An 18,472-nucleotide genomic window follows, 5' to 3' on the forward strand; every position below is an offset into this window, starting at 1 on the left:
CATCTGGCCCCAGGTAGGAGGCTACCCCCGAGGGAGGCAGTGCCTAGAAGGGGTTGGGGGCTCACCTGGAAGGGCAGGTCCATGGTGCCACTGCCAATCTGGTTCACATTGGGCAGGGAGCCGCCGTAGTACTGGCCCCGGCTCGGGCCCAGCTGCAGGTACTGCGACTTCTGGAGCTGGAGCTGCGAGAGACGGAGACCCGCTGCGGCGGGGGAGGGGCGCCCTGCACACCCTCCGGAGCGCCAGTCACGTGGGCGCCCACAGCATCGGGGAGGTCAGGGACCCTGTGACTCAGATGCTCCAGGAAACTAAGACGGCAGAGTCAGGAACCCCTGGTGCCTGGGGCAGGCCCTCCCGGGCAGGGTGGTGCACGGAGGAAACCCGCTTGGGGAGCCGGCTGACTGGGCCAGTCAGGGGATGAGCGCAGAGGAGGTCCCTCGCGGCCAGCCCGGGGGAGCAGCTTCTTATCACGGCCAGAGGCTGCGAAGCGACAGCCCAGACCCAGGAGAAATGGCCTTTCCCCTGGCCTGAACCGGAGGGGGCTGTCTCAGAAGCGCAGCGCTGGGGTTCAAAGTGTGGGACTTGTGATCCCCACAGCAGCCCGCACCGGGCCAGCATGGCTGGGTGGGCCCCCAGACTCGGCCTGGTTCCAGGGGATCCTGGTCTCGGGAGCCAGGCCAGCCGGGTGCCTTCATGCCCACTGCATCCCGCTGTCACTCATCTTTGGACCGGGGCTCAGAACCAGGGGCCCAGAGCTCCCTGACCAGCCGCGCTGCCTCGGAGCAGGGGGGACCTGGCCTCAGAGCCCTCACGTGGCTGAAGCTGATTTGCTCGCAGTGGTGGCAAATGCCCGACTCAGGCGGCACGACCTGCGGCCCTCGGGGATGCCAGTCTATGGCGCCCGTCGTGAGCGTGAGGCGGTGGCCGGGCACAAAGGGAAGGAGGGTGGGCGTCCACTCCGGCCCGAGCAGGGGCGGCTGCCAGGGCAGACGCTGTGTACACAACAAGGCCGGCTGGCGTTCCCTCACAAACAGCTCCTGGCAGTGCGCGGAGAGCTGGCCACCCCCGGCTTCCTGGGGGGCCCTGGACACCGGAGGCGGAAGTGAAGCCCAGGAACTGGCCGCTGGCCCGGCCGAGCACCTCGCCCAGGTAAACACCTGTTTCCTGCAAGCTGCGGTGGAGCCGACGGTGAGATTAACCTCGCTCGTTCTCGGGTGGTTCTCGCAGGGCTGCGGGTCTGGCCCAGGTCTGTGCAGGGAGGCCCCAGCCCTCGGGGGCTGGACACACGCACACCGTGAACACCCACTGTGTCTGTCCTGGCAGTCACGCCTGAGGAAGCAGGCCAGCTCCGGGGTGGGACGGGGGAGGGGGTGCAGTGGCGGGGCCCCCACAGCTCCTGGGCACAGGTCGCCTTCGCTCCACGGACCGCCATGCCCTCCTCACGTCCAAGCTGCATGGCAGCAAGAGCCTCTGGACGTGCACTTCCCACTGCCCACGTGGCCCAGAGGCCATGAACCCTCCTGGCCTCGGTTCCCCCTCCGTAGTGTGAGCCGTACAGATGGGTGCGTGTGCGAACACCTGGCGCGTGGTACAGGAAGTGCTCACACAATACGTGCTTTCTACACGGGCTCAACTGCCAGCTCCCGGGAGACCAGACGTCGGGGCAAGAACTCCCTGAAGCACCTTATTCATGGTATCTCCGGGCCAGAGGGAGCCTGGCACTCAGGGACGAGCTACAGGATTAGGAAGGGAAGGAGCCTGTGGCTCCCAGGCCCCACCTCTATCCAAGCCCTTCTCTCCTCGATGCCCCCTGCCCCCGACCCCCAGCCACTTTGCTGAGGAACCCTCAGGCTCTGCGGGGTCTGCAATGGACATCACAGGGGGGACTCCACTCTTCCTTCAGGGGACCCCACAAAGAGCTGTGCAGGAAAGGGTTAACCTTGCCCAGAGAGAGGTCTGGCCTTTGTCCCCAGCTCCTGGGAGGTGACCTCAAGCGCTCAGAATGTCCTGCCTGATAAGAGTGCCATTGTGCGCCTGGGGCCTTGCTCAGGCTGTGATCTGGGGCAGGGCCCCGGGCCACATGCAGCAGCATCAGCTGGACATCCAGAGGGAGCAGAGACTGAGGTCGGCCATGCGGGTGGCCAACCACCTCCACAGGGCCAGCCCCCAGCAAACCCTGGACACGAAGGCTCAGGGAACTCCCCTGGTCGGCAATCCCCATGCGCGTTGTCACACACTGACGCCGGGAGACAGAAGTGCTGTCCACATGACTCCACCGAGAGGGGACACCTGGATGTTCCAAACTGGACGTTCCAGCCTAGGCTCTCCTGGACCCTGCCCCGTCTGCCTCTAGCTTGGATGACTCTGTGTCCTTCACGGCAATAAACCGTAACCGTGAGTGTAACAGCCTCTGGTCGGTTCCGTGAGTCCTTCTAGTAAACTGTCAAACCAGAAGAAGGGTCTTCGGGACCCCCAAGCTCTGAAGTTGGTGTCAAGCATGAGGATAGTCTTGGGGACTCCCCAACTCTGCAGGAGCTGACCATCCTCCCAGGCGTGGCTGGGACCCCTGGGAGCTGGGGCCTCCTTCCTCAGGGGTCCTGGGGCGAAGAGACACCAGCCAGGGCTCTACCCAGGAGCCTCCTGCCTCAAATGAATGAGGAGCTGCCAGACGCTGCTGGGCAGGAAGATCACACCTATTCCCGACGCCAAGCCACAGTCCCTCGTGTGTCCCCTTGCCCAAGGGCCATCCCCCCACTCCCCACCACGGCAGGCTCCCCCCAACCACTGAGACATTGCAGACAGCTCCACGGACCCAGCAGCCCACCAGGGCCTGTCCCTAAGCCGCACCTCCCACTGCTGCGGGAACGAGTGTGCGAACACACGACTGGGTGAACGAATGCATGAGCGCAGGAACGAATGCATGAGCGCAGGAACGAATGCATGAGCCGACGGTGCTGCTCCCGCTCTCTGGAGCCAACTTTCACAAACTGGCTGACGGGCCCATCTAGAAGCCGCAGGGCAGCTGAGGTTAGAACCCAGAAGGCCTCAGGCGGCAGCTCGGCCACGCCCTGCCTTGAGTGGCTCTGGGAGACACAGGCCATCTCCACGTGCCCCTCCCTCAGAACAGGTGGCTGGCTCCGGAGGGGCCTCCCAGGAGGCCGCGGATTCCAGGAGTGGGGATGCGGACATATCTTTCTGTGGGAGACAGTTCACCCCACTGCAGGCCTTTTGAGGTGCGGACCAGTATATTCCATTCTCCACATGGGAAAACTGAGGCCCAAAACACCTGGAACTCGACCCTGGTATGACCCGTCATGACTGGGGACAGGCATCCCCTCCCGGGACCACAAGAGCATCACCTTCCATTGTGGATGGGAGCTCGCCAGCTCCTCTGGAGGCGCCACTGGTGCAGATGTGGCCCCAGAAGCTACCGGCCAGAGCGTCAGCTCGATGAAGACCCCAACACGCAGACGGCAGGGACCCCACCCCAATACAGCCTGCACCAGTGCTCCCCTGTGTAAAGCCCTTCCTCCCCCAGCCCCCAACTCCCCCTACACAGTCCTGCACAAAGGGTGGCCTCTCAGGGCTCCCCGACCCCATCCTTGCTGATGGGCCCCCTGCACCCCCACCTCTGTCTGTCCGCACCCACCCCCCTGCTGAGCCCATTCCCCTCCCCCCATCCTGGTAGCATCCACAGGGCTGGGTGGCACAGGGGCCCCAAGGCCGGGAGCAGGGGGCTGGGTGGTCCTGGGGACGCCTGGTGCGACATGGCTGTGGCTACTTCCCTGGGATGTGAAGAGACATCTGTGCAGCCCCCAGTTTCCTGGGGAAGCCTGCACAGGACACAGTGACACCCCCACCTGCCAGCCCCTCCCAGATGGAGCTGGTCTTGGTCAGGCCAGGCAGCAATCACCATGGCAACAGCAGACCCTCTAATGAGATTGAGGGGAGCAGGTGGGCTGCTCGCTGAGCTCTGCCCTGTAAAGCCACGGCAGGCACGGGGGCTGTGTCATGGGGCCAAGGAGGCACCATATACCCAGAAGAGGCCTCAGTTTCCCCTCTCCTCTCCATGGCCTTTGAGGTCTGGCCCTCCACCCTCCCTAACCACTAAGCTCCAGCACACAGGCCTCGGCACAGAGCCACGAGCCGCTGCCTCGGGGCCTTTGCACGGGCACTACCACCAGAAGGCTCCTCCCACTGGGTACCTCACCCGAGGGGGTGGCCCTCCCCACAGCTCACCGTGTAAAACCCCCTGACCGAGGCCTGTCTCCTCCTGTAAGACTGCCAGCCCTGTGGGGGCCTGGCACAGCAGTGGGGCTCAGCACACATGTGGCGACCCAAAAACAGATGAATACCGGAGCACAGGAATGACTCGCAGACGGGCTCTCACACTCCCGGGCAGGGGCCGCACTTCTGCGTCTGTGCAGCACCGCCCCTTTTGCCCCCTGGTTCAGAAGGGGAAACAGAGGCTCAAGGAAGAACAGACCACAGCCTGAGCGCAGAGCCACTGTGCACCCCCGCTGGGGCCCGGCCTGAGAACCACCCACGACAGGGCGAGGGCTTTCTCCAAGCCCTGCACAAACACATGGCTCGCCTGGATCCTGAGGGCTGACCAGGACCCCGGGGATTCGTGCACCCCAGCCCTGCAGCCCGTCACTCAGGGCTCCCCAAGGTGGAGTCCCTGGGAGGCTGCGAAGGGTAGAGAGGCCGCAGAACAGGGCCGCCTTTGGGGGTGTTCCCTGAGAGGCAGGGAGGCTCTGGGGCTTCGCTGCACTTTCCAGGTGGGCGCGTGAGATGTCAACTCCCTAGGATGGGACCCTCTGTCCTCACAAGTCCACGCTGGCTAGGGCACTGCTAGAATGAACCGGAGCTCGGCACCCACCCGGCTCTGTCATGGAGGCCAGTCCAGCTCCTGGCTCCAGATGGCCACCACGAGTGTCTCCACCTCCCTTCACAGACTCGAGGCCAGAGCCTGCCCAGTGCCGGGCACTGTCCTGGGTTCGAGGGCCACGGCGGCAGGCCAGACACATAAGGCGCTGCCTGCAGGATGCATGGCCCAGAGCGGCAGCAAGAAGAAGATAAACAAGGAGGTGGGAGGTTCGGACAGCAGTGGGCAGAGACACAGCACTGGGAAAGCTTCTGGGGGGAAGTGAGAAGCCACACAGACGGAGGGAACAGCAGATGCAAATGCCCCAGGGCTGGGAGTGCACAGGGTCTGAGGATCGTGCTAGCAGTCGCCGAGGGGACGGAATCTCCTGCTGCCACACGGCATCAACAGCCAGGCCAAGACTCTCGCCCCAACAGGTCCAGGGCCCCCTGTGACGCCTGCCCACGCTGCCCAGGCCCACGGCAAGGCAGCCGGCCCGCATCCCTGTCACTGCCCCGCCCCGGCACTCCCGGGGGGTGTACCATCTGCTCCCCACAGCTGAGACCTCGGTTCAAAATGAGGCCTGCGGGAGCTGGCGGGCACCTCGGTCGATCCCAGCACCATGCTCGGGGTCCTCGACTCTACGGGGCCACCACTCACCACACACCCTGTGGGCTGGCTTCTCACCCAACGTGCCAACAGGGACAGCGTCGCCACCATTGGGAAGGACAGGGGGAGGGGGAGACGGGACGCGAGCCCTGGGGTGTCCGGGTCTCTGACAAACACCCCCGAAGTTCCCTGAGTTACACTGGGGGTTGGAGCAAAGGCTTCTGCCCCCCAGAGTACGGCAGCAGGAACTTCGCACGCCCGACACTCGAACCCCTTTCTCTGCTCCTCCAAGGGCGGAGCAAACCGCCTGAGTGAACGCATTCTGCTCGAGACGCCCGCCGTCCGCCTGCGAGAGCTGGCGGTGAGGACTCTATGCCCAGAAGCCTCGCCTTAGGGGCCAGGGGGTGCTTGCGAGGCCCACCATAACGGATCCTCTGACCAATTCGTCCTCCCGTAGTTTGGGTCACTCACAAGGATGACCTTGATAATGATGACGAGTCAGAGGACAGGGAGGAGGGAAATGGCCTCTGGCTGCTGCCACCCCTGTCCACTGCCAGAGGTCAGACCCTCAGACTAAGGGGACAAAGAAGGGGGTTGTCTGCAGCTCTGCCAGGCCCTCCGCGGAGAGCTCCCACCACCCGCCTCTGCAGACGTGGGCAGGAACCCGACTTTGGACAGCAGGGCCACAGCCCGAGAGCAACAACCCCCACACACCCGCCTGACACCCCGTCTGTCCCAGACCAATGCTGGGCAGTGGGGGGATGATCGAGGTCTCCTGACGCTTGGACTTTTATTTTTTTCTCTTTTTTGTTTCTTTACCTACCCCTGGACTTTTTTTCTTTTTAGGTGAAAAATCTGTCTTTTTTAAAAATTGTGGTAAACTGCACATAACACGAAATTTGTCACTATCCTATTTTAGAGTGAACAATTCAGTGGCATTTAGTACACTACACAACCATCACCTCTATGGAGTTCCAGAACATTTCATCGCCCACAGAGAAACCCCGTCCCTACCAGCGGTCACTCCCCGTTCCCCGCCCCCAGCCCCTGGCAGCCTCCCATCTGCTCCTGTCTCCGGATTTGCCTGCTCTGGACATTCCGTACCAATGGAATCCTGTGGCATGTGGTCCTTGTCGTCCGGCTTCTGTCACTTAACGTTTGTTAGGTTCGTCCATGTTACGACACGTGCCTTCATTTTTCAGGGCCCAGTAATACTCCGCTGCGTGGACAGACCACAGTCTCGATCACTCACGTGTCAGCAGGTGGACACGAAGGCTGCTCTTCCACATGTTGCCTACTGCAAATCAGCTGCCACAAACGCGGATGCACAAGCGTCTGTCTGAGTCCTTGCTTCCAGATCTCTCAGGTACATACCTGGGGGTGCCGCAGCTGGGTCGTAAAGCAGTTCTAAGCATTGCACACCGAGGAACCGCTGGGCTGCTCTCCGCGCGGCTGTGTCACTTTCCACTCCTATCAGCAGCGTTCCCGTTTCCCTCATGCCCTCGCCAACGCTTGCTGGCTTTGGGTCTGTAACAGCAGCCGTCCTAAAGGGTGCAAAGTGGTACCTCACAGTGGTTTTGACTCGTATTTCCCTAGTGATTAGTGATGCGGAGCATCTTTTCGCGACTTTGGTGGCCGTCTGCGTTATCTTCTCTGGAGAAGCTCCCGTCAAGGCCTCCGCCCATTTTGAAATTGGTTTGTTTTTTTCTTGATGAGCTGCAAGCAGTTCTTTGTATATCTTGGACATCAATCCCTTAGCAAATATTACAAATGTTTTTCTCCTCTCCTACGGGTCGTCTTCTCACTTTCTTTTTTAAATTGATATATCATAGTTATCCATATTTTTGGAGGACACTGATATTTTGACACAAAATGATCAAATCAGGGAATATCCATCCCCTCAAACGTTTGTCTTTTGCTCTCTGTAGGAGACGTCACAATCCTTCTCGCTGTGCTGGAACCTGCGATAATCACTGGAGACACCAGCACTTACTCCTCCCACCGCCCGTGTTTGTGCCTGCTAACCAACTTCTCTTCACCTCCGTCCTCCCCGCTCTTTCCATTTTCTTGGGAGCGTCTCTTGTGGCACAGGTGGTTTTCACTCTGACGGAATCCAGCCCACCTGTGTTTCTGCTGCTGCCTGTGCCTTCTTTAACGTCCTAAGTACCTGACCTGAGCCCAGGAAGATCTGCCCCTGTAGCTCCTTGCAGGAGTTTGACAGTCTTAGCTCTTACATTTGGGTCTTTGGTCCATTTTGAGTTCATTTTTGGCGCTACTATGACTTTGTTGCTGCCTCGGTCCCACCAGGCCACCCTGCGGGTCCCCAGGCTGACGGAGGGTTCCTGAGTGAGGAGAGCTGAGCTGACCCTCACAGCCGCGTGACTGTGCCCTGGAGCTTCCGGGTAATCGGTGCCCACCAAGCACAGGAGGGGATAAGCAGTGAGTGGGGAATGAACAGAAGCTGTCACAGGCCATGGATTTCCTGCTGAGTTGCCCCGGCCGTGGCCCTCAGGGACACTCCCCTGCTGCCTCCTCACTCGTCCTGAAAGCGTAAACACAGAACCAAACACACACACCGGCAGCGCCTCGGAATGCCTTTCATCAGGTCCTGCTGCCGCCGCCCAGTTTCCAGAGCCGGCGGAATCAGGGGTCCGCTGTGAGCACGCTTTCTTTCTCTCGGTGGTGGCGGCTGTTGCACACAGACGCTCGGGCTGGGAGCGTGAAGGGTCCCTCGGGGTCTGATGCGGTACAGCTGGTCCACAGCGGCCTCTCTCCCCAACGGAGACCCCAGACCTGCCAACAGGCTGAGCGCCCACCCTGGGTGTGGCCTTGCAGCGGCCCTGAGAGGGATAGACATGGCTGCACCCGTTACAAGTGGGGAAACTGAGGCACTGAGGGAAGACAAGCCGGACTGAGATCACCCAGCAAAGGCAGGGGCCCTGGTTACAATCCGGGATGTTGCCCGGCAGGCACAGCTGTCCTGTCATCGTTCTGAAAGGCTTCCAGGGTGTTCTCCGGGTTTAAAGCCCTCTCTCCCATTGCCCTCAGAGGCAAACCTCAACTTCCCACCAGGGGTCCACGAGCCCCTCCCGCTGGGCCCCTGCATCACGACGTCTTCGTCTAGAACCTTCCACGGCAGTTCCTGCTCACCATCTGGGTCCCGGTTCAAACGCCACCTGCTCAGGAAACCGTTTCTGACCTCTCACTCCGCCTGCTGTAATCAAATGCCAGAGACGGAGCGGCCCCCACGGCAGAAGCCTGCTCTCTCGCAGTCCTGGGGGCGAAGGCCAAGGTGAGGGTGCCGGGAAGGGGCCCCTCCTGGCCTACTGGGGCCACCTGTGTGGGCAGAGAGACTGCCTCTTCCTCTTCTAAGAAGGCCGCCAAGCCTGTAGATCAGGGCCCCACCCTGATGACCTAATTATCTTAGGGTTAACCCTAAGATAATTATCTCCTTAATTATCTCCTAAAAGCCCCACCCCCGAACAGTCACGTCAGGGTCAGGGCTGCGGCATGTGAGAGGACAGTGGGGGGTGGAGGGGCACACTTCGGGCCACAGCACCAGCTCACAGATAAGCTGCCCCTGTGTCTGTCTGGCAGGCCAACGTGCCCTGACAGCGGGGGCCCAGCGCCACCCCCAGGAAGAGTCTGACAGCTGTCTGAAACTGGGGAGCCCAGAATCATCCCACACCCCAAGTCCTCGGGGAGCACCCCCAGCCAGCCAAGCCCACACAAAGCCCACAGAGCCTGAGACTCTCCTGCAGGAGCCCCCGGAGGGACAGAGCTGGCTGGGGAGGGGTGCCGGAGCTGCGCTCTGGTGTGCCCCAGCCCTGGACAGCCCAGGCGTCTGTGACGCAGGAGTGACCAGCAGCGCCTGGCACCCCCCCCGTCCCCCCGGGGCTGCCGGGCAGCCAAGACGTGGTGAGCAGGAAACTGTGGGCGGCATTTCTGGAATCAGTCTCCCGAACGTAAGCAATGTGCCTGCTCGGCGGGGGTCGTGGGCTGGGGGACCCGTTGTCCACCTGGAGGCAGCAGGAACAGCATGGGGTTTAAAGCCAGGCAGCCCAGGGTAAACTGGCTCAGGCCCTGTACTAGATCCAATTAAGTCCCCCCAAAAATCCACGCCCACAGGAACCTTAGAACGTGACCTTGTTTGAAAACAGAGTTTTTGCAGATGAAATTAGTTAAGGATCCTGAAATGAGGTCATCCTGGACTTAGGAAGGTCCCTAAATCCAATGACTGGTGTCCTCATAGGAAGAGGGGAGGACAGAGAGAAGGAGGCCACGCAAAGGCGCAGAGAGAGACCGGCGGATAGTCTACAAGCCAAGGGACTGCCAAGGAACGCCGGAGCCACCAGAAGCCAGAAGATCAGCCGGGACACTCTCTCTCCCTCACAGCCTCAGCAGGAACCAGGCCCACCGACACCCTGATCCTAGGCTTCTGGCCTCCAGAACTGAGAGACGATAAATTCCTGTTGTTCTAAGCCACCTGGCATGTGGGACTTCAGGGCAGCCTAAAAGTGAACCCAGCTCCTGACCTGCGGAGGGGCCCGGGACGAGCCCTTCCCTTTCCGAGCTCCCTCTATGACACAGGGCTCAGCTATGGCTCTGCCTGGAGTCAGAGGCCACAGGTGGCCTCTGGGCTGGTCCAGGGTCCTGGGAGGCACCGGGAAAGCACCGGTGGAAAACAAGGATTTGCGCGACAGGAAAGGGCCCAGGGCAGAGGGCCTGGGCATGGAGGGACGCTGTCGGCTGCAGGGCAGAGTCCACGCGGGCCCAGGGGGAGGACTGGGCCACTCAGAGCCAAGCTGGGGGGAGGCGGGGACCCTGAGACTACACGGGTGGGGAGAGGCCCAGAGAGCCAGGAGAAGGGCGCTCCACGGGCGGCCGCTGCAGAAGCGTGTGGAGGGTGACGCTGATGCGAGAGCCCCGACCAGGACGGCACGGGGTGGCGGATGGCCACCCAGGGACCCCGCAGTGGACCTGCCAGGCGTCGGGGGTCGTGGCACACTGGGGGAAGGACACCTGCCCGGCAGCCCCTATGGGTGCCTCCCCACCCCAAGCTCCTGGGGGCTGCCTTGGGCAGACGACGAGGATCTGGGGTGTCAGGGGGCTCAGTCTGGGCCTGCATCTGGGCTGCCCTGTGCTGAGGGGTGGCCTCGCCGCCCCAGGCCTCAAGGCAGGGTGGGCTCCAGGGAGCAGGGGCTGTGGCAGCGCAACTTCCTGCCCACCCCGAGCCACACGCTGACCACGCGGGTGTCCAGGGGTCTGCGTGAAGCAGGCCAGGCAGCCTGGGGTTCCACGGCCAGCCTGCCCTGAACGTGCCCTGGCAGGGAAAGGCGCGGCCCCTGTGGGAGCTGGGCGTGCTCTGATGGGTTCACGCAGCCAAAGGCAAAGCCCAGCACCGCCCCACAAGGGCTGCTGAGGGCCTCCGGTGAGCCTGTCCCCACAGATGTCACCAGCAGGGCCAACTGGAGACGCAGGCCACCTTCCCCCAGTCAGCCGGAGGAGGCCACAGCTGGCCGCGGACCACTGAGGCAGCTCGTCACATCCCTTTTTTGTTTTGAGACAGGGTCTCGCTGTATCGCCAGGCTACGGTGCAGTGGCATCAGCCTAGCTCGCTGCAGCCTCACACTCCTGGGCTCAAGCGATCCTCCCGCCCAGGCCTCCCAGAGTGCAGGGACTGCCGGCGTGCGCCACTGCGCCCAGCCGGTACCTCACATTTGAGGCACCCATTCCCCCTGGTTGCAACCGGACGTCCTCGGCATAGAGCAAGCAGAGGAAGAGGAGGCCGCCAAATGCCCCCACCCCTTTCTGAGCGCCAGGCCCCAGCCTTGCAGCTGAACGCACCTGCTGCTGGGCGGCAGCTGAGCCCAGGCACACGGGGCGCAGCTCCGTCCCGATCACGGGGTGGGGGGGGCCAGCTAAGAGCCCCAGCACCTGGTCTCACCTGCGACCTCGGGAAGCTCCCCCGGGCTTCAGCAGACCCAGCAGGAGACTCAGGGATGTGGACGCCGCCCGAAGGGAGGTCACGGGGCTTCGGGGGGCGCTGGGGGACAGAGGGGCTTCCAGGCAAACGCCATTAAGCCAACTTCCAAAGGCGATAAGGCCTGAAGAAGCTCCTTGGAGCTGCTCGTTGACATTAGGGCTGCTTTTTGAAGCTGACTTGGTTTCAAGAACTGATAAAACCAGCGTCTCTGACACTTGTGAGCCCAGAGCCTGGGACTCCGCACCTCGATGCAGGAGCTGCTGGCACACAGGTCGCTCTGCGCAGCCACGCACGCTGCGGAACTGGGAGTGAAGTTTCTAACAAGGTTGTTACGGCTCTGTGCCTAGTCACAAAAGGAGAGCCAGGGACACCACGAGGGGCTGGCACACATTCCCAAGCTCAGCAGGCTTGCCAGGTGGCAAGGTGGGCAGGGCACCAGAGGAGGGGGCGCTGTCCTGAGCCCAGAGCCCTCCTCCGCCCACCCCCTACTCTCGGGCCTGAGTCCCCTGGGGTTGCCGTAACAAATGACCACAAACCTGGTGGCTTCAACAACAGGGATTTGTTCCCCCACAGCTCGGGAAGCCAGAAGTCTGAGATCAAGGTGTCGGCGGGGCTGGTTCCTTCTGGGGCTCTGCAGGTCAGAATGCGTCCCAGGCCCCTCTGGTGGACTCTGGTGGCAGCTGGTGGTTCGTGGTGCTCCTTGGCTCGTAGATGCATCGCCCCAATTCCTGCCTCTGTCTCCATGTGTCCCCTCCCTTCCTGCCTCTGTAGCCTGTTTTGCCTCATTGATTGCTGGACTGATTGACAGGGTCGCTCTGTCACCCGGCTGCAGTGCAGCGGCACAGCCACAGCTCACTGCAGCCTCACACTCCTGGGCTCAAGGGACCCTCCTGCCTCCCGAGGAGCTGGGACCACAGGCGCCACCACCACGCCAGGTTGATCTTTCTGGTTTTTGTAGAGACGGGGTCTCGCTATGTTGCCAGGCTGGTCTCGAACTCCTGGCCTTAAGCGATCCTCCCGCCTGAGCCCCCGCGCTTGGCCTGCCCTATTCCACGGTGACCTCACCCTGACTCCATTAGCTCTGCAAAGACCCTATTTCCAAATGAGGTCACACTCACAGGTTCTGGACAGACGTGAGCTTTTCAGTGGACAGTGTCCAACCCGCTAGGCCGCCAAATCCCATGTCACCTCCAGTCCCATGCTAAGTTCCAGGGAGGCAAAAGCCCAAGGCTCAAGCCTTGGTTTTCCCTGCCTGGGGGTGCCGTGGGGTGAAGTGAGGCCAGCACAGTTCAGTGGGGGCGGAAATGACCAGGACTCCAAGAGGCAGGTGGCCGGTAGCGTCGGCAGAGCCATTTGGCAGCAGCGCCAAGAGCCTGAGCAACGTCCTTACCCTCTGACCTAGTAATCCCACTTCTGGGAAGCTCTCCTGAGGGAAATCGTCCAAAACGCAGATTTATGCACAAAGATGTTCCTGCGTCATGAGTTGGGAGAGCAAGGAGCTGGAAGCTGTTCCAGGGCACGGCCTCGGCTCCGGAGAAGATCGAGGACACGGCGCAAGAACCGGGAGGAAAGACACCGCCACGTCCCACACCAGCTCTGGAGGCGGACTGCGGGGAACGGCCCTCTGGGGTGTCTTCTAGAACATCTCCAGGATAAAGCCATGTGGGTGCAGGCTGCCCCCTTCCCAGGGACATCCCCAAGGGGGGCTGGGCAGCCCCAGAAGTGCCACACAGGCAAGAGAGGACACCTCCAGCACAAAGGAGGGGCTAAGGCGGACCCTGTGCGCCAGGACAGGAAGACGCACGGGCCATGCCGGAGGAAGGAGGCAGGGGAAGAACCAGACTGAGGCGAAGAGAGAGATGCTCCGACTGAGGCCAGGGAGGAGTCCAGCCAGCAGTCTGGCGCCCCAGGAGCTCACGGCTCAGGCCCAGCACCCACACCTTCTCCATCGCTGACCACGGGCCCCAAGCACGGGAATGGCCAGGCAGGCCACCCTGTCCTCCGCTCAGGAGGGTGACGGAGGCCCTGAGCTCTGGGCAGGAGGACTGAAGACTCCAGGTTCCTGCTCTCCAGGACTGAGACAGGCTTGAACCCGAAAACTACGCCAAAGTGATGGCGCAGACAGCACAGGTTCCGTGAGGATGGGGGTGCTTCCTGGAGGCCACCAGAGGGACGTCCGAGATGGACCAAGCTGTCGGCACGGCCAGCCTCAGGCCACAGCCGGAGAGGAGGAGGGGCTGAGGTGCAGAAGCCTCGCACAGGTCAGAGGTCAGAGAGGAAGGCCACTGTGTACACTGCCAGGAAGGACTGGGGGCAGGGGGCACTGGGCAGTGAGCAGGTCATACACAAGGACATGAGTCTGGAGGCTGAGAAGAAAGGACACTGAGCATCCCTGAGGTCTGCCCAGGTGCACTCAGGGGATGAAAAGGGCACCCCCAGCTCTAGGCAGGCTTCCCACGGCAAGGACAGTCCCAGATGGGGCCACATGCTGGGGGACGTGGGTGGGGGGCTGGGTGGTGGGCAACAGGTCAGAGGCTTTACGGAACTGACAAGGGCAACGAAGAAGGTGACAGGGAGACCCCGCCTGTGCCTCAGCCCGCCACATACAGGTGTGGTCTGCACGCTCAAATCGGGTGAGCTCAACAACGGGGTAGTGAGTTCAGTTGTGTCCCCAAAACATTGTGTCTACGTCCTCATCCCTGGAACCCAAGAGTGTGACCTTTTTGGAAAAGGGGTCTTTGCAAATGAAGAAATCATCCTGGATTATTCAAGAGGACCCTAAAGCTAACCACTGGCGTCCTTCTATGAGACAGAAGGGAAAGGCAGGGACTGGAGTGAGGTGGCCAAGCCAAGGAATGCCTGGAGCGCCCAGAAACCAGAAGAGACGAGGAGGGGTCCTCCCCAGGGCTTCTGGAGTGAGGCCCTGCGGACACCCTGATTTCAGACTCCCGGCCTCCAGACCTGGGAAAGAAGAAACTCCTGTTGCTCTAAGCCCCCCGGGTGGTGATACTTTGTTCCAACAGCCACGAGAAACGCACGCACACAGCCTCTCCAATCCAGCACGAGCGATGCCGTCTTGCCTGCCCAGGGGAGGCTAGGCCCGGGGGAGTGGGCAGGGCTGAGATGCAGGGGATCCCTGAGACCCGAGCGAGCGCCACAGGCCCTCGATCCATGACATGACTCATCACGGAATCCCTCCCACGCACAGAGGCTGCCCACTTACCTCTTTCTTTTAACATGGAAATGAAACTGAATCCCAGCGAGTACTGAGAAGGCACCACGCACCCACACACCCCACCCCACGGGCTTCGCCGGCTGTCGCTGCTCCCTCCCGGTGGCCTCACCATCTGTAGAGGGAACGAGGGAGCCCTGAGGCTGCCGCTGAGGTGCCCACGTCCACCCTGCCAAGCCTGTCTGACACCCCAGGGGACCAGGCCCCCACTTGGGGCGTCGCTCTCTCACCTGAAATGCCCACGTATGTGGGACTCGTGGTTCTGCTCTGGGAGATTTCGTGCTTCTCGTAAACATATCACGAAGTGTCGTTGGAGTCTTGCTGCTGCTGGGGGTGACGGTGGAATGCCATTGCCATTAACATGCCAACACGCACCCCCCTACGGGGGCTCTGAGCCCACCAGCCCACACCGGGCCTCCGGGGTGACGAGGCTGCAAGGACACACTGGGCACAGGTTGCAAGGCGTGTCATCTCGGGGCTGTCTTGCACCATCTGGAACCAGCGCCCCCTCAGCGCACCCCCCCCTTCCTCGCTCACAGGCCCCTCTGGCCATCAGAGCACATGGCTCGGAGCCTCCTTCCCCAGCCCCCACACAGATGGCGATCAGGCGGGAACACCAAGCAGATGCCTCGCCTTCCAGCGTTCTGAGGTCTTCTCGCTAACACAACACACACCCGTCGTGAGGTGCCCTCTCCTGGGCCCCGTCCCCCCTGAATCTGGACTCACTGAGCCAATGCCTGGGAGTGAGGGGCCTGCAGTGCATGTCCCCATTCCCACAGCTCATGCCCAGTCGGCGCAGACCCCACCCTCTGCTCAGCTGACAGCCGTGGACAGCGCTGGCAGCCCTGCCTCAGGCATGGGGTGGCGGGTACATCCCCGAGCCTCTCGGGCTGACTTCCGGGAAGCCGGGGCCTTGTTAAGGGCCAGTGAGGACGGACTTGGTGGAGGGTCTACGGTGAGCCACTTGTGTGCCCCGAAACATCAGTCCACACCCTGACCCCCCATCTGTGAACACGACCTCAGCTCGAGAGTCTTTGCAGGTGTCATCAGTTACGTGAAGATGAGGTTGAACTGGAGTAGGGGAAGCCCTAAATCCAACGACCAGTGTCCTCAGAAGACGAGGACAAAAGGCGCAGAGACAGACACACGGGGAGAAGGACCCTCCTGTGGAGCCTCCGGAGAAAACCACCTCTGCCGACACCTGGACCGAGCGCGTTTCTGCGGCAAGTCACCTGGTTGTGGTCAGTTGTCACAGCAGCCGCAGGAACTAAGGGGGACTGGGGCCTACACACACGCTGTAGGGTACACGGACAAGGAGAGGGAGGATTCCGAAACTCACTTTCTCCATCTTGTCTCCCAACACACCCCTCGTGCGCACTGGGCTTCTGCAATGTGCGAGCACACGTCTCTATCTGTAGCTGCCGGGGGACGGATCCTTCACAGTTGAATTTAAAATCTCATCACCAACTGAGTAACGCAAGCCACCGGCCGGGGATGCCGGCCACTTGAAGTGGGGGCTGCCTCCCCAAGAGCGGCCCCTTGGTCCTGGGCAAGGAGCCCGACGCCGCCCACAGGGACGTGTCTGAGGCCTCCCCCGAGCCGGCCGGTGCCCGTCTTGAAAACATCAGGCCTGGTTTCTGACAGGTGCCTGACCTAACCTCGGGGAAGCGAGATCCCAGACGCAGCGGAGGCCGGCCTTGCTTGCGCGAGGGTCAGCCGCCCCAGCCCCCGCAACCGGAGGGCTGCAGGGCGCTCTGCCAGGAGCTGCCTCCAGCCAGTGCGGAGCAAATGATTTGGAAACAGCATCTGCCTGCTGACATGGGGCCTCGCTCGGGGTCCGGGCTGAGCCCATCTCTCCGAGCAGCTCCCTCCATGCCGCCTTTCCCCCCAGGACAGCAGGGGCCGCAGGAAGATAAGACAAAAGCGAGATGCCCTCATTACCACGGGCCCAAAATAGCTTTTATGCTCCATTTTTAAGACATAGCTCGACTATGGAGTTACATAATAACACTAAAAGTCACTCTGTGATCCGTGAGGCCAGATGCTGGGCCCACCAGCGCCTGCCTAGTACCCCTCGGGTGCCCTCACAGCCCTGCTCGAGGGCCCCATTCCAGGCCTCCAAGACTCCCACTCGGCCCCGTGGCACCCACACCAGGCCTTGCTGGCCTTGCCACACTCAGCCCACATTCTGAGCCGGGAGCATCGTGTAGCATGCTCAGGCCGTCCAGCGGTGCTCAGACTGCAGGAAGGGCCGGGACCAGAGGAGGGCTTGCCTGCCAGGGCTGCACCCACTAGGGCAGAGGAAGCAGGGCCGAGGGCTGGAGCCGCCCCTGTGCCTTTCCCCTCATGGCTCCCATGGTCAAGTCCCAGCAGCTTGACCTCCAGGGCTCATGGTCAGTCCCCTCCCCGTCCCAGCCTGTGTCATCTCGCACCTGGGCACCCACACAGCCTCCTCCTGGGCCTCCTCGATTTCCCCCCATGTCACCGACAGAGACTCCTTCCTTTTCTTTACTAATCGGTTCAAATCATGTCACTCTCCTGTTTCAAACACACCAGTAGGTTTCCACCCCAGTTAAAATGAACCCGACCCATTTGGCGGTTCCTCAACAAGTGAAATGTGAGCGTCCACGGGGCCCAGCAATTCTGCTCCCAGGGAGATGTCCTGATGAAATGAAAACGTTCATCCACACAAACACTTGCACGTTCAGTGTTAGTGGCAGCACAACCGACGATAGCCAAAAAGTGGGGAAAACCCGAGGAAGTGCCCATCGATGAAGGGACAGACAGTGGTTCATCCACACCGAGGAATACCATGCAGCCACGAACAGGAATGAAGCTCCGACCCTGCTACAACCTGGAACAACCTCGATGACGCTGCTGAGCGCGAGGAGCCAGGCACGACAGGTGGCACCATGTTCAAGTCCATGCACGGGAAGTGTGCGGACGGGCGAGTCCAGAGACAGAAAGTGGACTAGAGGCTACCAGGGCTGGGGCCAGGGGGAATGGCTGCTGACAGAAATGGGGTTTCCTTTGGGGGTGATGAGAATGTTCCGGAACTAGATAGAGGGGATGGTTGCGCGATATTGTGAATGTACTGATGAATGTCACAGAACTGTTCCCTTTAAAACGGGGAATTTTAGGTTATGGGACATTCACCTCAATAATAAGTAAGTAAATAAATGCAATACAAAGCCCACCCTGTGACTGGGCTGGCTGGGCCCTGCCATCTTCTCTCTCACTCCCTGTCCCTGCTGCCAGGTCCTCCTCCTGCGGCCCAAGTCCCTCTCCCTGAGGAGACTGTGGGGGTGGTCTGCCTGTGCTATCCCCTCCTCCCACACACACACCCCCACATCACACACGAAGCCCCCTCCTCCAAGAGGCCCCTCTCAGGCCCCTGCAGCCCGGCACTGAGCCCACCCGGGAACTCTGGCCACCTCTGCTGGGCTACGTCCTCCTCTCAGAGCTGCGGGCACCACCCCCACTCGGCCCTGTGAGTTGGCTGGAGGGTAGTGTTTGAGCCCAGGGCTCCTGTGTCCACCTATCTGGGCCTCGGTGCCCCCCAGGGTCAGACATGGGCTGCTGGGAGGGACAGAAGTGGGAACACAGGTGCCTGGTGAACGGGCATCAAGACCCTTCAGATGGGGACAGTGTTTGGGGAACTCGGCTGTGGAGGGGAAGGCCTGGCCCCTGCAGGCAGCGCTGGGTGGCAGCCCCCATCCAGCTCAGGGTCTACCGCCAAGGCTCCAGCTGGGCTCCAGGGCTGCCTTTGACCCTGAGG

The 18,472-nt window shown here is 61.6% G+C and overlaps 1 protein-coding gene across 1 annotated transcript in view; it reads right to left on the reverse strand.

Annotated features, from left to right (window-relative positions):
* Nucleotides 1-18,472, reverse strand: part of CRTC1 (CREB regulated transcription coactivator 1) — a 66,861-nt gene that overhangs the window by 26,921 nt on the left and 21,468 nt on the right. The window contains exon 2 of the mRNA XM_012654109.1: nucleotides 66-182. Coding sequence (XP_012509563.1) covers nucleotides 66-182 — 117 coding nt within the window. The remainder of the gene's footprint in view (nucleotides 1-65; nucleotides 183-18,472) is intronic.

This window comes from Propithecus coquereli, unplaced genomic scaffold (genome assembly GCF_000956105.1).
Source record: "Propithecus coquereli isolate 6110/MARCELLA unplaced genomic scaffold, Pcoq_1.0 Scaffold438, whole genome shotgun sequence".
NCBI classification, from domain to species: Eukaryota; Metazoa; Chordata; class Mammalia; order Primates; family Indriidae; genus Propithecus; species Propithecus coquereli.